This window comes from Leuciscus leuciscus (assembly GCF_965113295.1).
Source record: "Leuciscus leuciscus genome assembly, chromosome: 17".
NCBI classification, from domain to species: Eukaryota; Metazoa; Chordata; class Actinopteri; order Cypriniformes; family Leuciscidae; genus Leuciscus; species Leuciscus leuciscus.
This window is the reverse complement of record NC_138741.1, coordinates 3,070,730-3,093,229: the sequence shown is the minus strand read 5'-3', so window position 1 is coordinate 3,093,229 and position 22,500 is coordinate 3,070,730. Positions and strand designations below refer to the sequence as shown.

General features: G+C 36.6%; 1 protein-coding gene across 4 annotated transcripts in view; it reads left to right on the top strand.

Moving 5' to 3' along the window:
* plcb2 (phospholipase C, beta 2) overlaps window positions 1-22,500 on the top strand; it is a 62,666-nt gene that overhangs the window by 26,138 nt on the left and 14,028 nt on the right. For all 4 annotated transcript variants that reach the window (XM_082143721.1, XM_082143722.1, XM_082143723.1 and 1 more), the window contains 16 exons: window positions 645-727; window positions 815-899; window positions 1,848-2,145; window positions 7,969-8,033; window positions 8,730-8,826; window positions 9,077-9,161; window positions 9,256-9,380; window positions 10,037-10,188; window positions 11,360-11,524; window positions 11,609-11,708; window positions 12,817-12,921; window positions 13,007-13,062; window positions 15,100-15,178; window positions 16,104-16,427; window positions 17,067-17,244; window positions 21,445-21,577. In XM_082143721.1, coding sequence (XP_081999847.1) covers window positions 645-727; window positions 815-899; window positions 1,848-2,145; window positions 7,969-8,033; window positions 8,730-8,826; window positions 9,077-9,161; window positions 9,256-9,380; window positions 10,037-10,188; window positions 11,360-11,524; window positions 11,609-11,708; window positions 12,817-12,921; window positions 13,007-13,062; window positions 15,100-15,178; window positions 16,104-16,427; window positions 17,067-17,244; window positions 21,445-21,577 — 2,130 coding nt within the window. The remainder of the gene's footprint in view (window positions 1-644; window positions 728-814; window positions 900-1,847; window positions 2,146-7,968; window positions 8,034-8,729; window positions 8,827-9,076; window positions 9,162-9,255; window positions 9,381-10,036; window positions 10,189-11,359; window positions 11,525-11,608; window positions 11,709-12,816; window positions 12,922-13,006; window positions 13,063-15,099; window positions 15,179-16,103; window positions 16,428-17,066; window positions 17,245-21,444; window positions 21,578-22,500) is intronic.

The window sequence follows — 22,500 nt, the reverse complement described above, 5'->3', positions numbered from 1 at the left end:
AATAATATAATTAAGTGCGAACTGAATGTAATGTGTTCCGGCACTTTACTGCATGTTAGTTTTAATTAGCTAAATGAACATTTATTATAGTTTAAATTTATGTTAAATGCAGTTATTTGAACTTATGAGTGCTTAATTAAGTCCTATTATGTTGGACTTAATTACATCTTTATATATAATTTCATAATTAATTCTATTGTCTTTGAAATATGGTAAACTATGTCAGATATGCCAGTTCTATTGCAATGTATTTATTGTATTTAAATTCATTACTAATTACTTATTTGTAATGATGAAGTTGCAATTTAGTACATTTCAAATATATTAACTGTAAATTTTAATATTGAATTAGCTCTAGTAAATTACAATCAAATACTTTAGTATGTTTGTCAACCCATCAAGAAAAAGTGTACTTTAAAGCATGACAAAAGATTATTAAAACATACTTTAACAGTAAAATGTACTTAAGTGTGTAGTCATGAAAGTGAAATCTCCTTAAGAACACTTTTATTTCATTAAAATATTACTGCAAGTGCAGGTTTCATAAAAAATATACTTTCAAGATGTGAAGTACGATTAAGTACACTTCTTTTTCACAAAGGTAAAGAAATAAATTCCTCGATTATGTTCTTTCTTCATGACAGGACGTGATTGAAGCGATCGCTGAGAGTGCCTTCAAAACGTCCAAGTATCCTATTGTGCTTTCCTTTGAGAACCACGTTGATTCGTAAGACACGTCCATGATATTTCATCCATAAACACATTTTGTTTCTCGTACTGTGAGTTTGATGATGTGATATAAACGGGCTTTCAGAGTGAAGCAGCAGGAGAAGATGGCAAACTACTGCAGAACTATCTTTGGAGACGCTCTACTCGTAGATTTACTGGACAAATATCCTGTGAGTTCAAATGTGGAAATGGTTTTGTTGGGTTCAAACACTTTAAGCACATTGCTAACATGTTTTATCATGTTGCTAACATGATTTAGTATGTTGCTAGCATGAATGTTGCTAGCATAATTTAATGTTGCTAACATGATTTAACACATTTCTAGCATGTTTCTAGCTTATTTCGTTAGCTTTTATGAGACTACATTGAAAAAAAATTAATTTTAATTAATTAATTTGTTACACCACAGCACTAGTGATTAGTGAAGAAACTTTGATTAAAACTGATATAAAAATTATATTAAAGTAAGTAAAATAAAATAAAATAAATAAAATAGAAATAAACGGTGACCAGTTAGATGAACTAAAATAAACCAGTAAGACTTCACACTAAGGTTTTTTTGCTAGCATTAGTAAATTACATTAGTTAACATGAACTAACAATGAAAAATACTTATGTTAATTTACTTTTATATAATTCGATATCTGTTAATATTTAACGGACCTGAGATGACATGAACTCATTTTTATTTACTAACTTTAACAACAAAGATAAATAAATATTGTAACAAATGCATTGCATTGTTTTACATGCATTAAAGTAAAGTGGGTTTCACTTAATTTGGTAACTCTTTATTTTACAGTGTCCTTGTTGCATATGTTACATGTACTTACCATAGTAATAACAGTAAATTATGCATAATTACATGCAATTAACCCTCAACCAAATCCTAATCCTACCCTAACCCTATAGTAAGTACATGTAGTTGCTTAATATTACATAGTACTTAAATATATAATTACATTGTAACAATGACACCTTAAAATAAAGTGTAACCCAGTTTGATTACTATAGTAACTACATGTTACGTGTAACACACTGTAAAATAAAATGTTACCAATAAACCTATTTTACAAGCTGATAGTAGTATATATCTCATGTAATGTTTTGTTTTTTAGCTCAAGCCGGGTCAGCCGATCCCGAGTCCGTCTGAGCTGATGGGTAAAATACTGATCAAGAATAAGAAAAGCAGCGCACCTCCGAGCAAACCAGAACAGGCAAAGAAACCGCCTGCTCAAGAACAAACTAATGGAGCTGCAGATGCTTCTGAGTCCAACCAACCCACTGATCCAAACCAACCCGCCGATCCAAATCAACCCGCCGATCCAAACCAACCCGCTGATCCAAATCAACCCGCCGATCCAAACCAACCTGCTCCGGCCAACCCAGAAGGCACCGACGCTGCTCCCGCAACCGGTGAGTTCATCTGTGAACCAGTCCTGAAACGGCGGACTGTTTAAGTTGAAGTCTACATGAAAGGGAAATTGTGCTCGTCTTTTCTTCCCTATTTTGCCGTATATCCAAATGAAACGCTTCTGGAACAAGAAAAAATGTAGGGCGGGGCTTGATGGATGATTAGATGGTTGAGGTTTGCTATTGGCTGATCTCATGTGAGTGACAGGTTGCCCCGCCCTCGTCATCAGAGCTGCAAGAGGAAGTTATTCTAATTCAAGATTACCAGGACAAATAATGATGTGCACTGATAAATAATTTATAGTATACACTGCAATATTTTATAAAAAAAATTAAAAACAAGAATTGTCAGTTTTGATTTCATGCTGACTTTAAGGGCCCTATCATACAGCCGGTGCAATGCAGCGCCAGGCACGAGGAGTGTTTTTACTAGTTTCAGCCTGACGCAGTTATCATTTCACGTCCTGCGCCACATTGTAGCAAATGCATTTGCACCCATCTGTGCGCCCATGGGCTGCTAGTCTGAGAACCAGGTGTGTGTTCTGGCGCATTGTTGGCGCGTTGATATTTTGAGGAACTGAAATAGACTGAGCCATTGACCAACTCAACCTGCTCTAAAGTCAATGGTGCAGTATTTTTTAAAGAGCGCGTTAGTAATGTGCGCCTATAGGCGGGTCCACAACACGCACACACTCTGCTTATTACACACACTCGCTTATTACACACACTCTGATTACTACACACACTCTGATTATTACACACACTCTGATTATTACACACACTCTGCTTATTACACACACTCTCATTATTACACACACTCTGCTTATTACACACACTCTGATTATTACACACACTCTGCTTATTACACACACTCTGATTATTACACACACTCTGATTATTACACACACTCTGATTATTACACACACTCTGCTTATTACACACACTCTCATTATTACACACACTCTGCTTATTACACACACTCTCATTATTACACACACTCTGCTTATTACACACACTCTGATTATTACACACACTGTAATGAAAATCTGAAATCGCTGCTCGCGTTCCCGAGATCCTGAACGGTGACGAGCGCGTCGGAACTGTGGTCCTGCACGCGGGAGTGAACGACATCAGGCTGCGCCAGACGGAGATTCTGAAGAAAGACTTCAGGAATCTAATCGATACGGTACGCAGCACATCGCCTGAAACAACGATCATTGTGTCAGGACCGCTTCCCACGTACCGACTAGGGCATGAAAAGTTCAGCAGATTATTTGCGCTAAATGAATGGTTAATGTCATGGTGCAATGAGCAGAAACTGCTCTTTGTAAATAATTGGAATCTGTTTTGGGAGCGTCCTAGGCTTTTCCGTGCTGATGGCTTACACCCAAGCAGATTCGGAGCGGATCTTCTGTCAGATAACATCTCCAAAATGTTAAATACCCTTTGACTAGTAACCAAAAGTCCAAATCATAGTCTCTGCTGCACCAATTCAACTGATATAAATACTAGTGTAGAACATTGCATAGAAACCGTGTCTATTCCTCGTTTAGTGAGATCAAATAATAAATCTAATGCAGGATCTAGGAAAAATCTAATTGTTATTAAAACAGAAAATGTTGCTATTAGTAAACAAAAACTATTTCTAAAGCTAGGTCTTCTAAACATTAGATCACTCACACCTAAGGCAGTTATTGTAAATGAAATAGTCACAGATAATAGCTTCGATGTACTTTGCCTTACTGAAACCTGGCTTAAACCAAATGATTATTTCGGTATTAATGAGTCTACTCCTCCTGGATACTGTTATAAGCATGAGCCCCGTCTGATTGGTCGTGGCGGAGGTGTTGCAACCATTTATAGAGATATTCTAAATGTTACTCAGAAAACGGGTTATACGTTTATTTCATTTGAAGTACTTGTACTAAATGTTACGCTCTTAGATGTTAGAAAAACATCCCTATTATCTCTAGCCTTGGCTACCGTATATAGACCGCCAGGGCCTTACGCTGATTTCCTAAAAGAGTTTGCAGATTTTCTCTCAGACCTATTAGTCAATGTCGATAAAGCATTAATTGTTGGAGATTTTAACATACACGTAGATAATCCAAATGATGCGTTAGGAGCTGCGTTTACAGATTTATTAAATTCATTTGGGGTCAAGCAAAACGTCACCGGACCAACACATCGTCTTAATCATACACTCGATTTAATTATATCACATGGAACCGATCCAACCGATATAGATATCATTCCACAAAGTGATGAAGTCACTGATCACTACATGGTAACTTGCATATTACGTACTGCTGTAATATGTCATGCGGCGTCGCGTTATCAACCAGGCAGAACAATCCTCCCATCCACCATAGATAATTTCTCAAATTGCTTATCTAATCTGTCTCAGCTGCTGCCTGAACCCAAACAAACAGATGAACTAGAAGAACTAACTAGCACTATGAGCACCATTCTCTCTAGAACATTGGATGTGGTTGCACCTATTAAATTAAAAAAGGTCAGAGAGAAAAATAAAGCACCATGGTATAACAATACTACGCATGTTTTAAAGAGAGAAACCCGTATTTTAGAGCGTAAATGGAAACAAACTAATTTAGAGGTCTTTAGAATCGCGTGGAAAGACAGTATGTCACGTTATAAAAAGGCCCTAAAAGCGGCCAGGGCTGAGCACCTCCGCAAACTAATAGAAAACAACCAAAACAATCCAAGGTTTTTATTTAACACCGTGGCTAGACTAACAAATAAACAGACGTCACCCGAACAAAATATCCCGTTACAGTTCAGTAGTAATGATTTCATGAACTTCTTCACTGAGAAAATAGAAAGCATCAGAACCACAATTGTAAACGTTCAATCTTCAATCGCGCCTTATAATTCAGCTTCAATTATCACCCCGCAAGAACAATTACAGTGCTTTACAACTATAGAACAAAAAGAGTTAAATAAACTTATCACTTCATCTAAAACAACAACATGTTTATTAGATCCTATACCAACTAAACTACTGAAAGAAGTGTTACCTGTAGTGGAAGAGCCTCTCCTCAATATTATTAACTCGTCTTTATCTTTAGGTCATGTTCCAAGAACATTTAAACTGGCAGTTATAAAACCTCAAATTAAGAAACCACAATTAGATCATAATAATCTAGCAAATTATAGACCCATTTCAAATCTTCCATTTATGTCTAAAATATTAGAAAAAGTGGTGTCCGCTCAACTGGGCTCTTTCTTGCAACAAAATGATATCTATGAAAAGTTTCAGTCTGGATTCAGACCGCATCATAGCACTGAAACTGCGCTCGTTAAAATCACAAATGAAATTTACTTTTAGCTTCTGACCAAGGATGTATCTCAATACTAGTTTTACTTGATCTTAGTGCTACGTTCGATACTATAGATCATACATTACTCTTAGATCGACTACAAAATTATACTGGTGTTCAAGGACAAGCACTAAGCTGGTTCAAATCATACCTATCTGACCGCTACCATTTTGTCTATTTAAATGGAGAAAAATCTATCATAACTTCAGTAAACTATGGAGTGCCGCAGGGATCTGTGTTAGGCCCTCTGTTATTCTCAATATATATGATGCCACTTGGAAATATTATAAGGAAACATGGAATTAGTTTCCATTGTTATGCTGATGACACTCAAATATATATTTCATCACGGCCGGATGAAAACGCAAAATTTTCCAAATTTTCTTTTATTAAATCCAGACAAGACAGAGGTAATACTTTTCGGTTCAAAAAACCGCCCACAAAACCTCGCACAATACAACTTTAACATCATAGGATGTCCTGTTACTTTATCCTCTACAGTAAAAGACCTGGGTGTTATACTCGATTGCAACCTGTCTTTTGAAAATCATATTTCATATGTTACAAAAACAGCCTTTTTCCACCTTAGAAACATTGCTAAGCTACGTAATATGCTATCAGTTTCTGATGCAGAAAAGTTAGTTCATGCATTCATGACCTCGAGACTGGATTACTGTAATGCTTTATTAGCTGGTTGTCCTGCATCCTCAATAAACAAGCTACAGTTAGTCCAAAATGCCGCCGCTAGAGTTCTTACGAGATCAAGAAAATATGATCATATAACACCGATTTTATCATCACTGCATTGGTTACCTATAAAGCTCCGTATTAATTATAAGATATTGCTACTGACTTATAAAGCCCTAAACGGCTTAGCTCCAGTCTATTTAACGGATCTTCTATCGCCCTATAATCCATCGCGCTCTTTAAGATCACTAAATTCAAGGCTTTTGGTCATACCTAGGATATCCAGAACCACCAAAGGAGGGAGAGCATTTTCACATTTGGCTCCAAAACTCTGGAATAGTCTTCCTGATACTGTTCGTTGCTCAGACTCGCTCTCCCAGTTTAAAACTAGATTAAAGTCGCATCTCTTCAGCCAGGCATTCATATAATCCTACAGTTCAAACTACAATCCAGCCTCTAGCTCATAAATGCCAGAGGAGAACTGGCCCCCGACTGAGCCTGGGTTCTCCCAAGGTTTTTTTTTTCTCCATTAGGTCACTTGATGGAGTTTTCCGGTTCCTTGCCACTGTTGCCTTTGGCTTGCTCAGTTGGGGATATTTTGGGGATATTTAATTTAATTTTATCAATCAATAAATTCCTCTTGAAACAAACTTTGTTGTATTATTTTAATTTAATACTGTGAAGCTGCTTTGATACAATCTGTATTGTGAAAAGCGCTATACAAATAAACTTGACTTGACTTGACTTGACTTGACACTCTGCTTATTACACACACTCGCTTACTACACACACTCTGATTACTACACACACTCTGATTATTACACACACTCGCTTATTACACACACACTCGCTTATTACACACACTCTGATTATTACACAGATACACACACTCTGATTATTACACACACAGGGACGCCCAGAAGCACACAAACATGCCTAATATTAAAAATAAAAGGATTACAATGTAAAAGATTGTTATTGTGTACATAAAGATATGGTGGAATCCGGCTTGTCCCGTAGATGTTCTGGTTGTGCTTTAATCTCACACACACACACGCACACACACAGCTTTAACCTCGAGTACGAGCAGATCCGTTTCCTCTCTAGAGAAGCGTTCAGTCTTTCCACGATCAAATTCCTCATGTAAATAGTGAATCCGTCATGGCTCGAGCACAACTGGCCTTTAAAGGGAATGGGAGAAGAGACTCTGATTGGTTTATTGCACGTTATGCCAAAAACACACCCATTACTCATTAAGAGAATAGGAACAACACTTTTAGACCATGCGCCAGGAGCGCCGACCATTTTTCCCGTTGTTAAACTAGCAAAAGTGGATTCGGACACGACCTAAGTGCGATTGCGCCGTGAGCTTTAGACAACGCATTCTCATCCCAAGTCGTCATATACTGACGCTTTTGACATTTCGTCTACATCGAACGCACATGGCACCCTTTACCGTCAATATGAGACGCACAGAGCTTTGTTTGGTTATGGGTAGGTTTAGGTCTGGGGTAGGGTTAGGGTTAGACCGCTAGGAGGCGCCTTCTGGCCCATATCTATGTGCGTCTCATATTGACACTAAAGGGTGCCATGTGCGTTCGATGTAGACGAAATGTCAAAAGCGTCAGTATATGACGACTTGGGATGAGATCGGGCTGGCTTTAGAACATGAGCTTAGATCCTTCAAATAGGGCCCTATGTGTGACATGAGTGTCTTAATACTCTTTTGGAGGCCACTGTGTTTGTAGAGATGATTGGACAGAAAATAACAGCAGTATTTTATGTGTAACTGATACAGAAGAGCGTGAAGAACATGATGACCACGATGAACAGGATGAAGAGAAGATGAAGAACTCCGATGAGGTGAAGTATCTCGTGTTCACTTCTGACTTCTGCTGCAGGGATCCAGAAGTGCATGTTTTAAAACCTACGAAAAATTAAGCACACTAGCGTTCACAAGTTTGGGGTCTGTACGAATATTTCATGTTTTTCAAAGAAGTCTCTTCAAGGCTGCATTTATTTGATCAAAAATACATTTAAACCAGTGAAATATTATTTTAATTTAAAATCACTGTTTATTCCTGTGATCAAAGCGGAATGTTCAGCATCATTACTCCAGTCTTCATTGTCACATGATCCTTCACAAATCATTCTAATATGATGATTTCATAAGAAACATTTCTGATGTTGAAAATGTTTATTTTTTAGGATTCTTTGATGAATCAAAAATTCAAAAGAAAAGCAATTATTTAAATAGAATCTTTTGTAACATTATAAATGTCTTAACTGTCATTTTTTTTGATCAATTTAATTCATCCCTGCTGAATAAAAGTATTAATTTCTATGAAAAAAGAGCCCAGACTTTTGAATGGTGGTGTATGCCTCAGACAAACTGTTGCTTTTCATAAGTAATTATTTGCTAAATGAAGAATAATGACTCATATTTCTCTCTCTCTATCTCTCTCTCTCTCTCTCTCTCTCTCTCTCTCGCTCTCTCTCTCTTTCCCTCTCTCGACTGCAGAGTTTAATCTAAATCTGATATTTTCCATTTCCTGTCAGGGTACCGCTGGACAGGAAGTGACAGCATACGAGGAGATGTCCGCCCTGGTCAACTACGTACAGCCCAACAAATTCATCTCTTTTGAGAACGCAATTAGTGAGTTCAGACCTGATTTTATTTGATGTGTATATTTATAAATATGATAAATACGCCTAAAACTTCCTCTGATGCAACATTACACTATATGAATATACGTCTGATTTCGATCTTTAAAAAAATAGATGAATAATATTTTATCTGTGACACTTTACAATAAGGTTTAATTTGTTAACATTGGTTAACTGCATTAGTCAATTAATAATGAACAATGCATTTAAATGTTAATTTTCAACATTTACTAATACAGAGAAAAACAGGAGTTATGTCATCTCTTCCTTCGTGGAAACCAAAGGAGAGAGTTTGATCGCGAAGAACGCTGTGGACTGGGTGGAGTATCCTTTACATTTCCCCTGAATTAGATTTAAATTACTCAAATGTGTTTTCTCATGTACGGGTGTCAGTGCTTTCCTATACTGATGACTGTAGATATAATAAGAGGCAGATGAGCCGTATTTACCCTAAAGGAACCCGTGTGGACTCTTCAAACTACAGTCCTCAGCCCTTCTGGAGCGCCGGCTGTCAGTTCGTGGCCCTCAACTACCAGACCATGGGTGAGTCCATCACAGATCATGCATTTAAAGGGGTGTTTGATTATGATTTGACTTTTCTAACTTTAGTTAGTGTGTAATGTTGCTGTTTGAGCATAAACAACATCTGCAATGTTACAACGCTCAAAGTTCAAAGCAAAGGGAGGTATTTGCTTTTAAAGAAATCACTTTTTAAGGACTACAACAAACAGCTGGTAGAGACTACAAGCTTCTTCACGGGTTAGTGACATCACAAACCCTAAAATTTACATAAACCGCGCCCCCAGAACACGATTTATAGATTATCATGACAGAATATGCTAATCAATGACTAGAAGATAACTACACATAAGCAGTGTGTGTCTGTGTGAGGTAAAAGGACACAAGCTGTTGAAGCTCCGCCCCCTGTGCCGGGAGCAGCAGCTCATTTGCATTTAAAGGGACAGGCACAAAAATGGTGCGTTTTTGCTCACCCTCAAAAAGTGACAACTTTAACATGCTATTTAAAAATATCTGTGGGGTATTTTGAGCTAAAACTTCACACACACACTCTGGGGACATCAGAGATTTATTTTACATCTTGTGAAAAGGGCATTATTCCACCCCTTTAAAAACTGTCCTCCAATAGCTAGATCAGCTCTTTATGTCTATGTTTGAGTTTTAATCATATCATGCTGTAGATTTCCCCATGCAGCTGAACATGGCTCTGTTCGAGTTTAACGGGAGGACGGGTTACATACTCAAACACGACGTGCTCCGCCGGAGCGACAAGAAGTTCGATCCCTTCACTGACAGGATCGACACCATCATCGCCAGCACTCTCACCATTAAGGTAACTCAGAAATGCATTGGTGCTTATGTGAAACTGTAAAACAAAGTTCCTTCTTCGAATCCTTTTTTCCGAACGTTCATAACCTGCCCTTGTCTTCCGATGACAAACTCCCATTACACTTCCACGGTCTGTTTCGTACATAAGCTATAAACACACTATTAAGATAGTAAATGATTCGCATGTGATTTCCATGTGATTTTGCCTTACTTTAATAACAATAAAGGATTCCGTGAGAAATAATAAGCAGGTGCAGCGATTCTTATAAAAGGCTATAAATAACATTTCATCAACATAATATGACCAAAACCCACATTAGATCGCAATTGGAAGTTATTGCAAACACTTTAAAGTGAGTTTTGAGTAAAAGCATAGGATTAATCTCATAAATTGTAACTTGATGCTAATTGTAGCTCTAATGCATTTATTTCATGATGTATTTTGTCAAAAGAATGCACATAAGTTCATAAGAAAAGTTTGTTTTCTAGAAAGACTATTTATAATATGTGGATAAATGTAAATTGGGATCAAAGCGATGTGCATGGGAAAGCCATAATGCCAGAATAAAGGCTAATAGACTTTAATAAAAACAAAAGAATAAAAATGAAAGAATAATGAAGATTTAGTCTCATTCCCGGCCGAGGTTTGAAAGGTGTGTCGAGTGAGAACTATAAAAACATGATTGGGGCATTTTTTATATATTTAAAATATGTATTGTTAATATTTACATTTTTGTTTTTATGTTTGAGATTATATATCTATTTATTAATTTAGTTAATTAATAATAATAATAATTGTTATTATTATTACTACTACTAAATAAAAATATAAAATTACTAAATAAAAAAAACAGTTACACTTTATTTTAAGGTGTAATTATATATTCAAGTACTGAGTAATATTAAGCAACTACATGTACTTACTATAGGGTTAGGGTAGGATTAGGGTTTTGGGTGAGGGTTATTTGCATGTAATTATGCATAATTTACTGTTACTACTATGATAAGTACATGTAACATATGTAACAAGGACACTGTAAATTAAAGTGTTACCAAAAAAACTAAATAATAAGATAATAAGAAATGTTACTATATTAATATATAATATATGTAATATTAGTAAACTAATCTTTCTTGAATTGTAAACGTTACTGTGAATTGTAACTCGTGTTCAGATTTACTCCGGTCAGTTCCTGTCGGATAAGAATGTGAAAACCGGAGTGGAGGTCGAGCTCATCGGTTTGCCGAAAGATCCCAAACGCAAATTCCGTACCAAATGGAGCACCACACCCAACGCCATCAACCCCGAGTGGAACGAGGAGCCTTTCGTCTTCGAGAAGGTCAGCCGCTGTCATCTCCTGCTCATGAGATTATGAATGTTATGATGGCTTCATAAGGCTGAGGGTCTCTGTGGTGTTGAGCAGATCTTGCTGCCGGAGATGGCCTACCTCAGGCTCGTGGTTCAGGAGGAGGGCGGGAAGTTCTTAGGTCACCGGATCATCCCTCTGGACGCTCTTCAGACCGGTGAGACTGACCCGGATCTGCAGGGGGTTTGGGTCTAACATAATTAGGAATGAAACAACCCATTTCTGTCACAAAAGAAAACAAGCATGCTTTTGTACGTCATAATTATGACATAAAAGTCAAAATCTAAGTCATATTTATGGCTTAAAAGAGTCATAATATTGACTTTTTAATCTCATGATTATGACTTTGTATGTCATAATTTTGCCTTTTTGTCTCAAAATTGACTTAGTATGTCATAGTTATGATTTAAGGTCATCATTTTGACTTTATCTCATAATTATGATTTAGTATGCCATAATTATGACCTTTTATCCCATAATTATGACTTAGTATGTAATAATTTAAACATTCTATGTCATATTTATGTCTTTTTAATCTCAAAATGTACTTAGTATGTCACAATTGATTTATTATGTCATAATTATGACTTTTTATCTCAAAGTTATGACTTGTGTCAAAAATATTATTCAAAGTTATAATTTGAATTTAATCTCGTAATTATGATGTCATCGCAAGTATGTCATAATACAACCTTTATCTTATAATTATGAATTAGTATGTCATCATTTTGACTTTTTTAATATAATTTTGACTTTAATCTTAAAATTATGACACAGTACGTCACAATTATTTAAAGTTACGATTTAAAGTTATAATTTTGACTTTTTATCTCATAAATAGGACTTAGTATGTCATAATTTTGACTATTAATATCACAGTTATGATTTATCAAAGCAAAGAGTGGATTTACATCTTTATTCATGTGAAAATTTCTATGCACTGTTGAACTTTTTTACTGGTTGATGGAAAACAAAAAAAATGAACAATTTGGATAATAAGGTATCTAGAATTATTCACTGAGCAGCTGAAATAACTATAATCAATCATATTGACTCATTAGTTTTCTTAAATGGTTTAAAGGCTGAAATGTGAGGTTTATCATTTTATAAAAAAGTGTACGCTCAAAAATGACAGGTAAGAGGCTTGTTCATTGCACTTTTTTGTCGATTTGTAGATTGTTTAATCCTTGTGTGATTCTTTTCATCCGGATTTGTTGGTTATTAATTATGAGAATTCTGATCATTGACCTTGTGATGTTTTGCAGGTTTCCAGCACATCTGTCTGCGCAGCGAGAGCAACATGCCTCTCACACTGCCATCTGTGTTTGTGCACATCGAGGTGAAGGACTACATCCCTGCTGCCTTCGCTGGTACGTCACTGGCCAAAAATCATATTTTACAGTGTACATTAACATGCCACATCAAATGAGTGTGTCAATTATTGTTCACTTGTAGATTTCTCAGATGCACTTTTCAATCCAGTGAAGACCACAAAGCCACCGAAGACAGAGGTAGAGTTAAACGAACAGCTAATAACAGATGCACAGATACCATCAATGTTCAAGTGCCCTTGAAAGACAGTAGTGCACTATTAAGTGCATGTGGTTTCTCCTGCAAACATGGAGGTTCTCCTGAATAAAAACACAAGGGAAATTATAATTTGAATTAATTTGTCGTTTTCCAATACAATAATCGAAGTATCATATGGGCCCTATCTTGCACCCAGCGCAATTGACTTTATACACAGACGCATGTATCATTCCTATTTTGCACCCGCGCACAGCGGAGTTTTCCCTCCACAGACGCATGTTGGTAAATTAGGGAATGAACTTGCGCTCCCGGGGGCGGTTCAGCGAAAAGAGGAGGCGTGTTCCGGCGCAAACGTTCCCTGGTGCTATTTTGCAGTTTCAGAAAACACATCCGCCACTGACCAGGAGAAACCTAGTCTAACGTCAGTGGCGCGTTATTCAGATGCTATTTTAAGGGCGCATGCTTGGCCATAATGTAGCGTGTGCACAACACACATACACTTTGCTTCTCTCATCTACACACAGTTCACATTTGTGCAAACCATACATAATTACAAGGAAAAATATTCCACACGAGGGAAATCATTGTTGTGTCCATGAAGATGTGAAAAAATAGGCATAAATCTAGCTTACACATTTACCCAAATTATTATACGCCTGTTTAACCGAAGCTAATTTGGGTGTGTTTCTCCATCCCAATGTCACTTCTCTGTGTTTTACGGCCCTGATGAGAACGTCGGTCTCCTCGGCTGTGAACCGCTCCTGGCGTGCGTCTGGCAAATCCGCCGTTATAATAGCAAACCGCCATGGAACAAGCGCGCCTGCTCTTAAAGGGAATGTGAGATGATGCTCTGATTGGTTTATTGCACGTTACGCCCCAAACCACACCTATGAGTAATGAAGCTACTTCAGACCAACACATTTTAGATCATTATTTAGTCATTTATCCCGCCGGTATAATAGCAACAGCGCCCAAGACCCGCCCACAAAGTTACTTGCGTTTCAGATCGTTAAAATAGGGCCCTATATATTTATATGTACTTGAGAAGCAAAAGGATACAAGATTTTATGTCTTGCTTTCAGAGAAATCGAACAAATTTTTTTGATGTTTTTGCCTAAAGCAAGAAAATGTTGTTTGCCTCTGGAGTATGAAAATAATCTAATTTAAAAGGAAAAACAAGATTATTTTTCTCACCTCAGTGTCAAACATCGTTTTGCTTGCTTTAAGCATAATGTATATTTAGATTTTAAAAATGCTTTGATCTTTGAAAAATTATGTGCATAATATTTGATCTTGTTAAGACAAGAAAGTGTGCTCTAAACTTCGACTGCAAGACAATGTCTAAGTGTTTTACTGTATGTGGATCTGTGTTTTCACAAATCTAATATTTTAGAAACATTTATGTACATATGGATCATGTCACCAGTCTCGAGTCGCACGGGTTTATTTGTGGCAATATCCAACAATACATTATACTGTATGGGTCAAAATTATAGATTTTTCTTTTATGCCAAAAATCATTAGGATATTAAGCAAAGATCATGTTCCATGAAGATATTTAATAAATTTCCTATCGTAAATATGTAAAACATGTATTTTTGTGAGTGAATGCAGAACAATCGCGAACATTAATGAACAACTTTAAAGGAGATTTTCTCAATGTTTAGATTTTTTGCACCCTCAGATTCCAGATGATCAATAGTTGTATCTCGGCCAAATATTGTCCTATCCTAACAAACCACACATCAATGGAAAACGTATTTATTCAGCTTTCAGATGATGTATAAATCTCAATTTTAAAAAATTTACCCTTGTGACTGATTTTGTGGTCCAGGGTCACATATTTGATAAGTAGCCATGTAATACTATTACAATAAGCTGGTTATTATTGCAAATTAATTCCTCTGCTTAATATTATAACTCTATTAGGATAAATGACTGAACACTGTCTCTTGTAATGCTTTTATAATTGTGTAAATATGTGAAAGCATGTCTCACACAGTTCTCTCTCTGATCAGAGTTTAACATACGTATGTGAATATGAGTTACCTGTTGCTGACGGAGTCCAGAAGTCTGTCACTCCTGCACCTGTCGCAGGTAATAACACACACACCACTCACACACACACATGAACACACAAAGCATCACAGTATTTTATGACTGCACCATTTCAATACTAATAAATAGAAACAATTAAATCGTCCATTTGACTGCACTCACACTAAATGAGATTGAGCTGAATAATGATATTATTGTCTTCTGTAGAGATGATTTATAGTTGAATTGAATTTGTTTCATAATTTATGAACTTTGCAACAGCGATTAACACTGTTATTGAACTGAATTGAATTAACATTGAATCAGAATCGATTTATCTTCTGTAAAGCTGCTTATATATGTCTGAACATTAATTTGTTTCGTAGTTGATGAATTTTGCTGAATTGAATTGAATCAACATTGATCTGATAATAACTCTATTGTCTTTTGTAGAGCTAAAGCTCAAACTGAATGTGTTTCATGCTTTGAAACGGAATTGAATTGTATAAACTGTGTTTAAATACATTGGTAATACTTTACAGTCAGGTCCCATTTGTTTAACAATGAACAATTATTCTACAGCATTTATTAATCTCAGTTAATGTTCATTTCAACATTTACTAATACATTTTTTAAATCATTATAAAAACATAACTAATAAGACCTTAGTGTAAAGTGTTACTAATAAATGTGACTTGACTTGTTACTTACATATGAACTTGGTGACAATATATCAAAATATTATGGGATTATCATCTGATACATCACTGTATTAGTGATATGTAATGCATATGGATGATCATTTATATCTGTCTTTCTGTCCTATCTATCTGTCTGTCCGTCCGTCCGTCCGTCCGTCCGTCCGTCCGTCCGTCCGTCCGTCCGTCCGTCCGTCTATCTATCTATCTATCTATCTATCTATCTATCTATCTATCTATCTATCTGTCTGTCTATCCGTCTGTCTATCCATACGTCTGTCTGTCAGAAGCTCCTGTCTCATCTGAAGCTGTGGAGAAGCCAGTAGAGGGCGACGTCGCTCCTCCAGCTGAGGCTCCCAGTGAAAAGACTGAAGAGAATCCCACTGCGACTCCAGCTCCAGAACCACCTAAACCTGAACCAGAGCCTGAACCTGAACCTGAACCTGAACCAGAACCCAAACCAGAGCCACAACCTGAACCCAAACCAGAGGAAAAAGCAGAACCAGAACCAACACCAGAAGAAAGTCCAGATCCAGAACCTGCTGCAGCTCCAGATAATGTTGTCACAGAGACCAAAGAATCCAGTGAGGAAACCCCTTCAGATCCCTCAGGTGAGCCTGTGTCACATGACACCATACATTACAACTGCATCACAATGACTCGCTACTTTAGTTGTCCAGGGTGATAGTTTGGACAATGATGTCAATTTTACCGTAGTAACTACCAAAGAACAGCAGTCCCTACATCTAAGCCTCCGCTATCATCAGAAAATGACAACCATAGTATTTTGAATATTTAATGCTGTAGTAATAACCACATGGTGTAAGTATGGTTAGTATAACTAACCTTTCTCTGATAAAAGTTAGTTATACATAAAACATATATAAATTGATAATTACATCAAATATATAACATTTATTTTATAAATGTAAAATTTCTAGTCCTCTTAGAAAAGGTTTTTTTTTTTTTTTTTTTTTGATACCCTTGAAAAGTTAAATTAAAAATTAAAAATTTGTAGGAAAAAAATTGGATCTTAAATGCCTTATATAGATTTTTTTTATTTTTTTTTTATGAATGCATTATAATAACTATTGTTTTTTGCCATGTAAACAGGCATGGAGTTAACAAACAAACTTCATAGTTGCTCGTTAGTTAGTTATAGGAGTACCTCTGCATTAACACAATCTGATCAACAGCCTTTAACTGTTATTGGCTGTGTTCACGTTCACTGTATGCTTTATTATTTTCAGATCCATCCACGGTGACCTGTGAAGAACTGCAGCAGCACAAGAACTTCCTGAAGGTCACCAAGAAACAAGAGAAAGACCTGAAGGACATGGAGAAGAAGTTTCAGAAGAAACGAGAAGAACTCATTCAGAAATACAGCGAGCAGTTCAAAGCCTTGAAAAAGAAGAACACGGCCAAGAAGTAAATGCACAATGAACACACTAGCCGCGTTTACATTACCCTTCAAACTGCGCAAATTGAAATTGCGAATTAAAAATACGGCCAATGGAAACACGTCAATTTTGCAAAAAATCCTATTTATCGGTAAAAAGTTTTCCCGCTCGCATGAGGAGGTTTTTCAGGCAATTCGAAAAAGAAATATTTCGCAAAACTGCACTGGAAACAGTTTTTGTGCATTTACAGGTCAGCTGACGTAGATGATGCGGTGTGTTTGGACAGAATACGAGACAGAGCTCTTTATTATATGGGGTTCCATTTGTGCCGAAATTATGTTGACATGCTATCTGTCTATGCTGTGTGTCGTCTTCCATGTCTATGTGTCTGTTCACTGTCTATGTGATTGCCCACATGACTCAACTTTTGTCTTTGTCCACTCAACTTACTCCTGTCATCTGTCCTTGTTGTTTGACTGTGTCGTCTTGCGTGTCAATGCTGCATGTGTCATGACTGTGTGTTTTTTCATTCTGTCGTTGCTATGTGTCGTTGCTATGCGTCGTTTCCCTCTGTCGTTACTATATGTCGTCTTCCATGTCTATGCTATGCGTCGTTACTATGCGTCGTTACTATGTGTCGTTACTATGTGTCGTCTTCTATGTCTATGCTATGCGTCGTTACTATGTGTCGTCTTCCATGTCTATGCTATGCGTCGTTACTATGCGTCGTTACTATGTGTCGTCTTCCATGTCTATGCTATGCGTCGTTACTATGCGTTGTTTCCCTCTGTCGTCTACTCAACTTTTGTCTTTGTCAACTCAACTTACTCCTGTCATCTGTCCTTGTCGTTTGACTGTGTTGTCTTGCTGTGTGTAATTTATGTAAACAAACAATGTTTACGCTTTACATGTACTAAGATATCCCCGTTCATTTGAATCAAATGTAAACTATATAAATATAGTATTTATAACTGTATACATATTTTGAACCATCTTAACTGAAAGTACGAGAAGTTTTTTTTTTCCTTCCCTAAAGCATGTTTAAAAAAAAAAGAAGCTTCTTAAAGGGAGTTTAACCTAAAATGAACAATATGAAGCAAGAGAGAGAAGACGCACATAGTAACGACAGAGGGAAACGACGCATAGCAACGACGCATAGCATAGACATGGAAGACGACACATAGTAACGACAGAGGGAAACGACGCATAGTAACGACGCATAGCATAGACATGGAAGACGACACATAGTAACGACAGAGGGAAACGACGCATAGTAACGACGCATAGCATAGACATGGAAGACGACACATAGTAACGACAGAGGGAAACGACGCATAGTAACGACGCATAGCATAGACATGGAAGACGACACATAGTAACGACAGAGGGAAACGACGCATAGCAACAACGCATAGCATAGACATGGAAGACGACACATAGTAACGACAGAGGGAAACGACGCATAGCAACGACGCATAGCATAGACATGGAAGATGACACATAGTAACGACAGAGGGAAACGACGCATAGTAACGACGCATAGCATAGACATGGAAGACGACACATAGTAACGACAGAGGGAAACGACGCATAGTAACGACGCATAGCATAGACATGGAAGACGACACATAGTAACGACAGAGGGAAACGACGCATAGCAACGACGCATAGCATAGACATGGAAGACGACACATAGTAACGACAGAGGGAAACGACGCATAGCAACGACGCATAGCATAGACATGGAAGACGACACATAGTAACGACAGAGGGAAACGACGCATAGTAACGACGCATAGCATAGACATGGAAGACGACACATAGTAACGACAGAGGGAAACGACGCATAGTAACGACGCATAGCATAGACATGGAAGATGACACATAGTAACGACAGAGGGAAACGACGCATAGCAACAACGCATAGCATAGACATGGAAGACGACACATAGTAACGACAGAGGGAAACGACGCATAGCAACGACGCATAGCATAGACATGGAAGACGACACATAGTAACGACAGAGGGAAACGACGCATAGTAACGACGCATAGCATAGACATGGAAGACGACACATAGTAACGACAGAGGGAAACGACGCATAGCAACGACACATAGCAACGACAGAATGAAAAAACACAGTCATGACACATGCAGCATTGACACGCAAGACGACACAGTCAAACAACAAGGACAGATGACAGGAGTAAGTTGGGTGGACAAAGACAAAAGTTGAGTCATGTGGGCAATCACATAGACAGTGAACAGACACATAGACATGGAAGACGACACACAGCATAGACAGATAGCATGTCGACATAATTTCGGCACAAATGGAACCCCATATTATTAAAGTCATAAAAGACAATGAATTACAGGAATACTGGATTCTAAACCTCAAAGAAATGCCACAATCAAGACCTCGACGCAGATCTGAGGGAGAAACACCCAGAAACTCCTCATATGTGCCGCTCACAGTATAAGAGTCTTTCCTGGCCATTAATGATTGGATACACACATACGTCTCCTTTGATTAATAATAATGGTCTAGTGCAGTGGCTGAGATACATAAACCTACTAACGTCCGTTGCCATGGTTTTTGGAATTAATTATCGCGAGATGAAAAAAATTTGTTTTAGTCGCATAACATCAGTTAATGGAAACGCCGTCATTTCGCAATAGTTTTTTGTCGACATTTAGAAAAAATCGCAAAAGTTTTGCGCAAATCTGTGATGGAAACGCACCTACTGTTATTATAGCATTATTTACATAGAGCTTCTGTAGCTCCGCCCCTTTTCTGTTCTGTCTGTTTGTATTTCCACAGCATGAAGGAAAGAGCTTACGGATTTATGAATCTCGTTTTAAAATCTTCCTGATCGAACTGACATTTGTTATACCATCCGCTTCCAACATTACAATGCTCATGATAACTTTCATTAACTCTGCAATAACTAAATCCACTTCAGCAGTGAATTACATTTACATTTACATTTACATTTAGTCATTTAGCAGACGCCCTTATCCAAAGCGACTTACAAATTAGGACTAAATTCAGCGAGTCATCATAAATTCGAATTACTCTTCGAATGCAATAGAAATATAGAGAGAATGTTGAAAGACAATATTTTAAAGATGGCTGCGCGCCGCACTGCGCGCTTGTTTCTCTGCCGCATAACCTCTATATTGTTATAGTGTTTATTAATATTTAGAGTTAGCTTTTATTTTATTTTTTATTTTTTCAGTTCAGGGTTATTTCGTCTAACTGAAACTAAAACTTAAACAATTAAACATTTTTGTTGCTTGACATGAAATAAACATTAATTAAAATAAATGAAAATAAAATATAAGAAAACTTAAACTTGTTTTATTTCAGCTAATTGCCAAAGCAACATTTCTCTTTTTCATTTAGTTTAAAGGAGCCATATGTAAGATTGCAGATTGCTGCAGCTGTGGTAACTAGAGCTGAACTGGCAACCCCGATGCCAAACACTACTGACTTCGTGATTGGTAGATAGGTGGAGGGTGGAGCTTCAGGCCAAAACACAAGATGACAACATCAACATCAACTTCACTTTTTAAATGACAATATCCTGGCCGGACTACTGTTGTCAGTGATATAAGTATTTGAAATGAACATGATTTCTTAATGTCTAATGACATATCAGGGCCATTTTATGATTAATTGAAATACATTTCTTACATACAGCTCCTTTAACTTTGATGTACTAAAATAACAAAAAAAAATGAAATAAAATGATATAGACATGATTACTAAACTAAATTACTGAAATTGTAAGTAAAATGAAAATGGAAAACATAATTTATATTAATTAAAAAATATAACAATATCTCAATGATACTAACATTTTTAATATTTTCAGTTTTCATTTTAATTGAATTTTTTGTAATTTTTTTATGTGCTTTAGTCATTTAAAAAAATTTCTTCAAATATTTCTACTTTGCTTTAATTTATTTAGTCAGTTTTAGTCATTTAATTTCAGTACATCAACTTAAACTTAGTTTTAAGTTGAAGTTCATAATCCAATATTTGTATTGCATTTTATTTCAGCTTTATTTTAATGAAGAAGAACAATTTTTGATCAATGCTCTTAGCAATGATCTAGTTAAGAAGTCGAGTTTGCGAGTTTGCATCCACACACTTGTCTTTTGAGCAGAGAAACACTAGTTTTGAACTTGAATGTGGTGTGTGTTGATGTGATGGTCCAGGTCTGGAGCTGAAGGGTCAGATGCAGGAGATCAGATGAACGACCTCAAGCAGAAGCTGAAGTCAGAGCTCAGAGCGCTGCTGGTGGAGCATCACGATCAGCTCAAGAAGAAGAAAGAGCAACACAACACCGAGGTACACACATCATGAGTGTGTATGTAGAGCTAGCTAATGATTGACAGGTGGACACAGTGTAAATCTGCTAGCAAATATCTCCAAAAAGCTAATTAATCAAGACATGATTTCCATAAAGTTTTAAAGTTTTTTTTTGTTTGTTTTTTGTCTTATGACCAAACAAACATAAATCATAAGACAACTCATTATCAAACAGTAGCTGTTTTCATCCACCTATTTTTATGCGCATTTTGGGAAATTTTGCCTACAAGTTAAATTCACAACTTGGGATGGAAACGCGGCTAGTGATCACAGTTTATTTTGTTTCACAATATATAATATAAACATAGTAGTAATAATAATAATAATAATTATTATTCTATGAATTTTCTTGTTTGATTTGGCCATACTGAGTCTTTCATTTAGCCTTTTCTTTAGTTGAACTAACAGTCGGGTTCCGGAAGTTAAAACTCCATAGGGAAATGTATTTTTAATAATAACTTATAAACTTTTAAAGACAGTCCTACTGTGAGCTACGAGGTTGTTAATCAATGGTATTTGCTATTTTTATTTTACAATAAACTTAAAATGTATTGTTTTTATACATGTAAGCAACATTTGTAAATGAGTAGTTTAATATTTCACCGTGGTTTTTAATTCCCTGATGCTGTTTGCAATGCTTCATGGGATTGTAGTTCTCTCCCTCAGTAAAACCTTTAAGGCGAGACACTACAGGTGAATAGGGTAAAATTTTAACTAGCAGATATCACCATGAAACTTTCTCTGTTGATTACCTACATTAAGATGAGAAAAAAATGTATTACAAGTTTTCTGTCATTTAAAGGGGTCATATAATGTCATTTTTGTACAAGCTAATATGATTCTTTAGGGTCTAAATTAAAAGTTTGTAATATACTTTAATTAAAAATTCTCATTAGTATTGG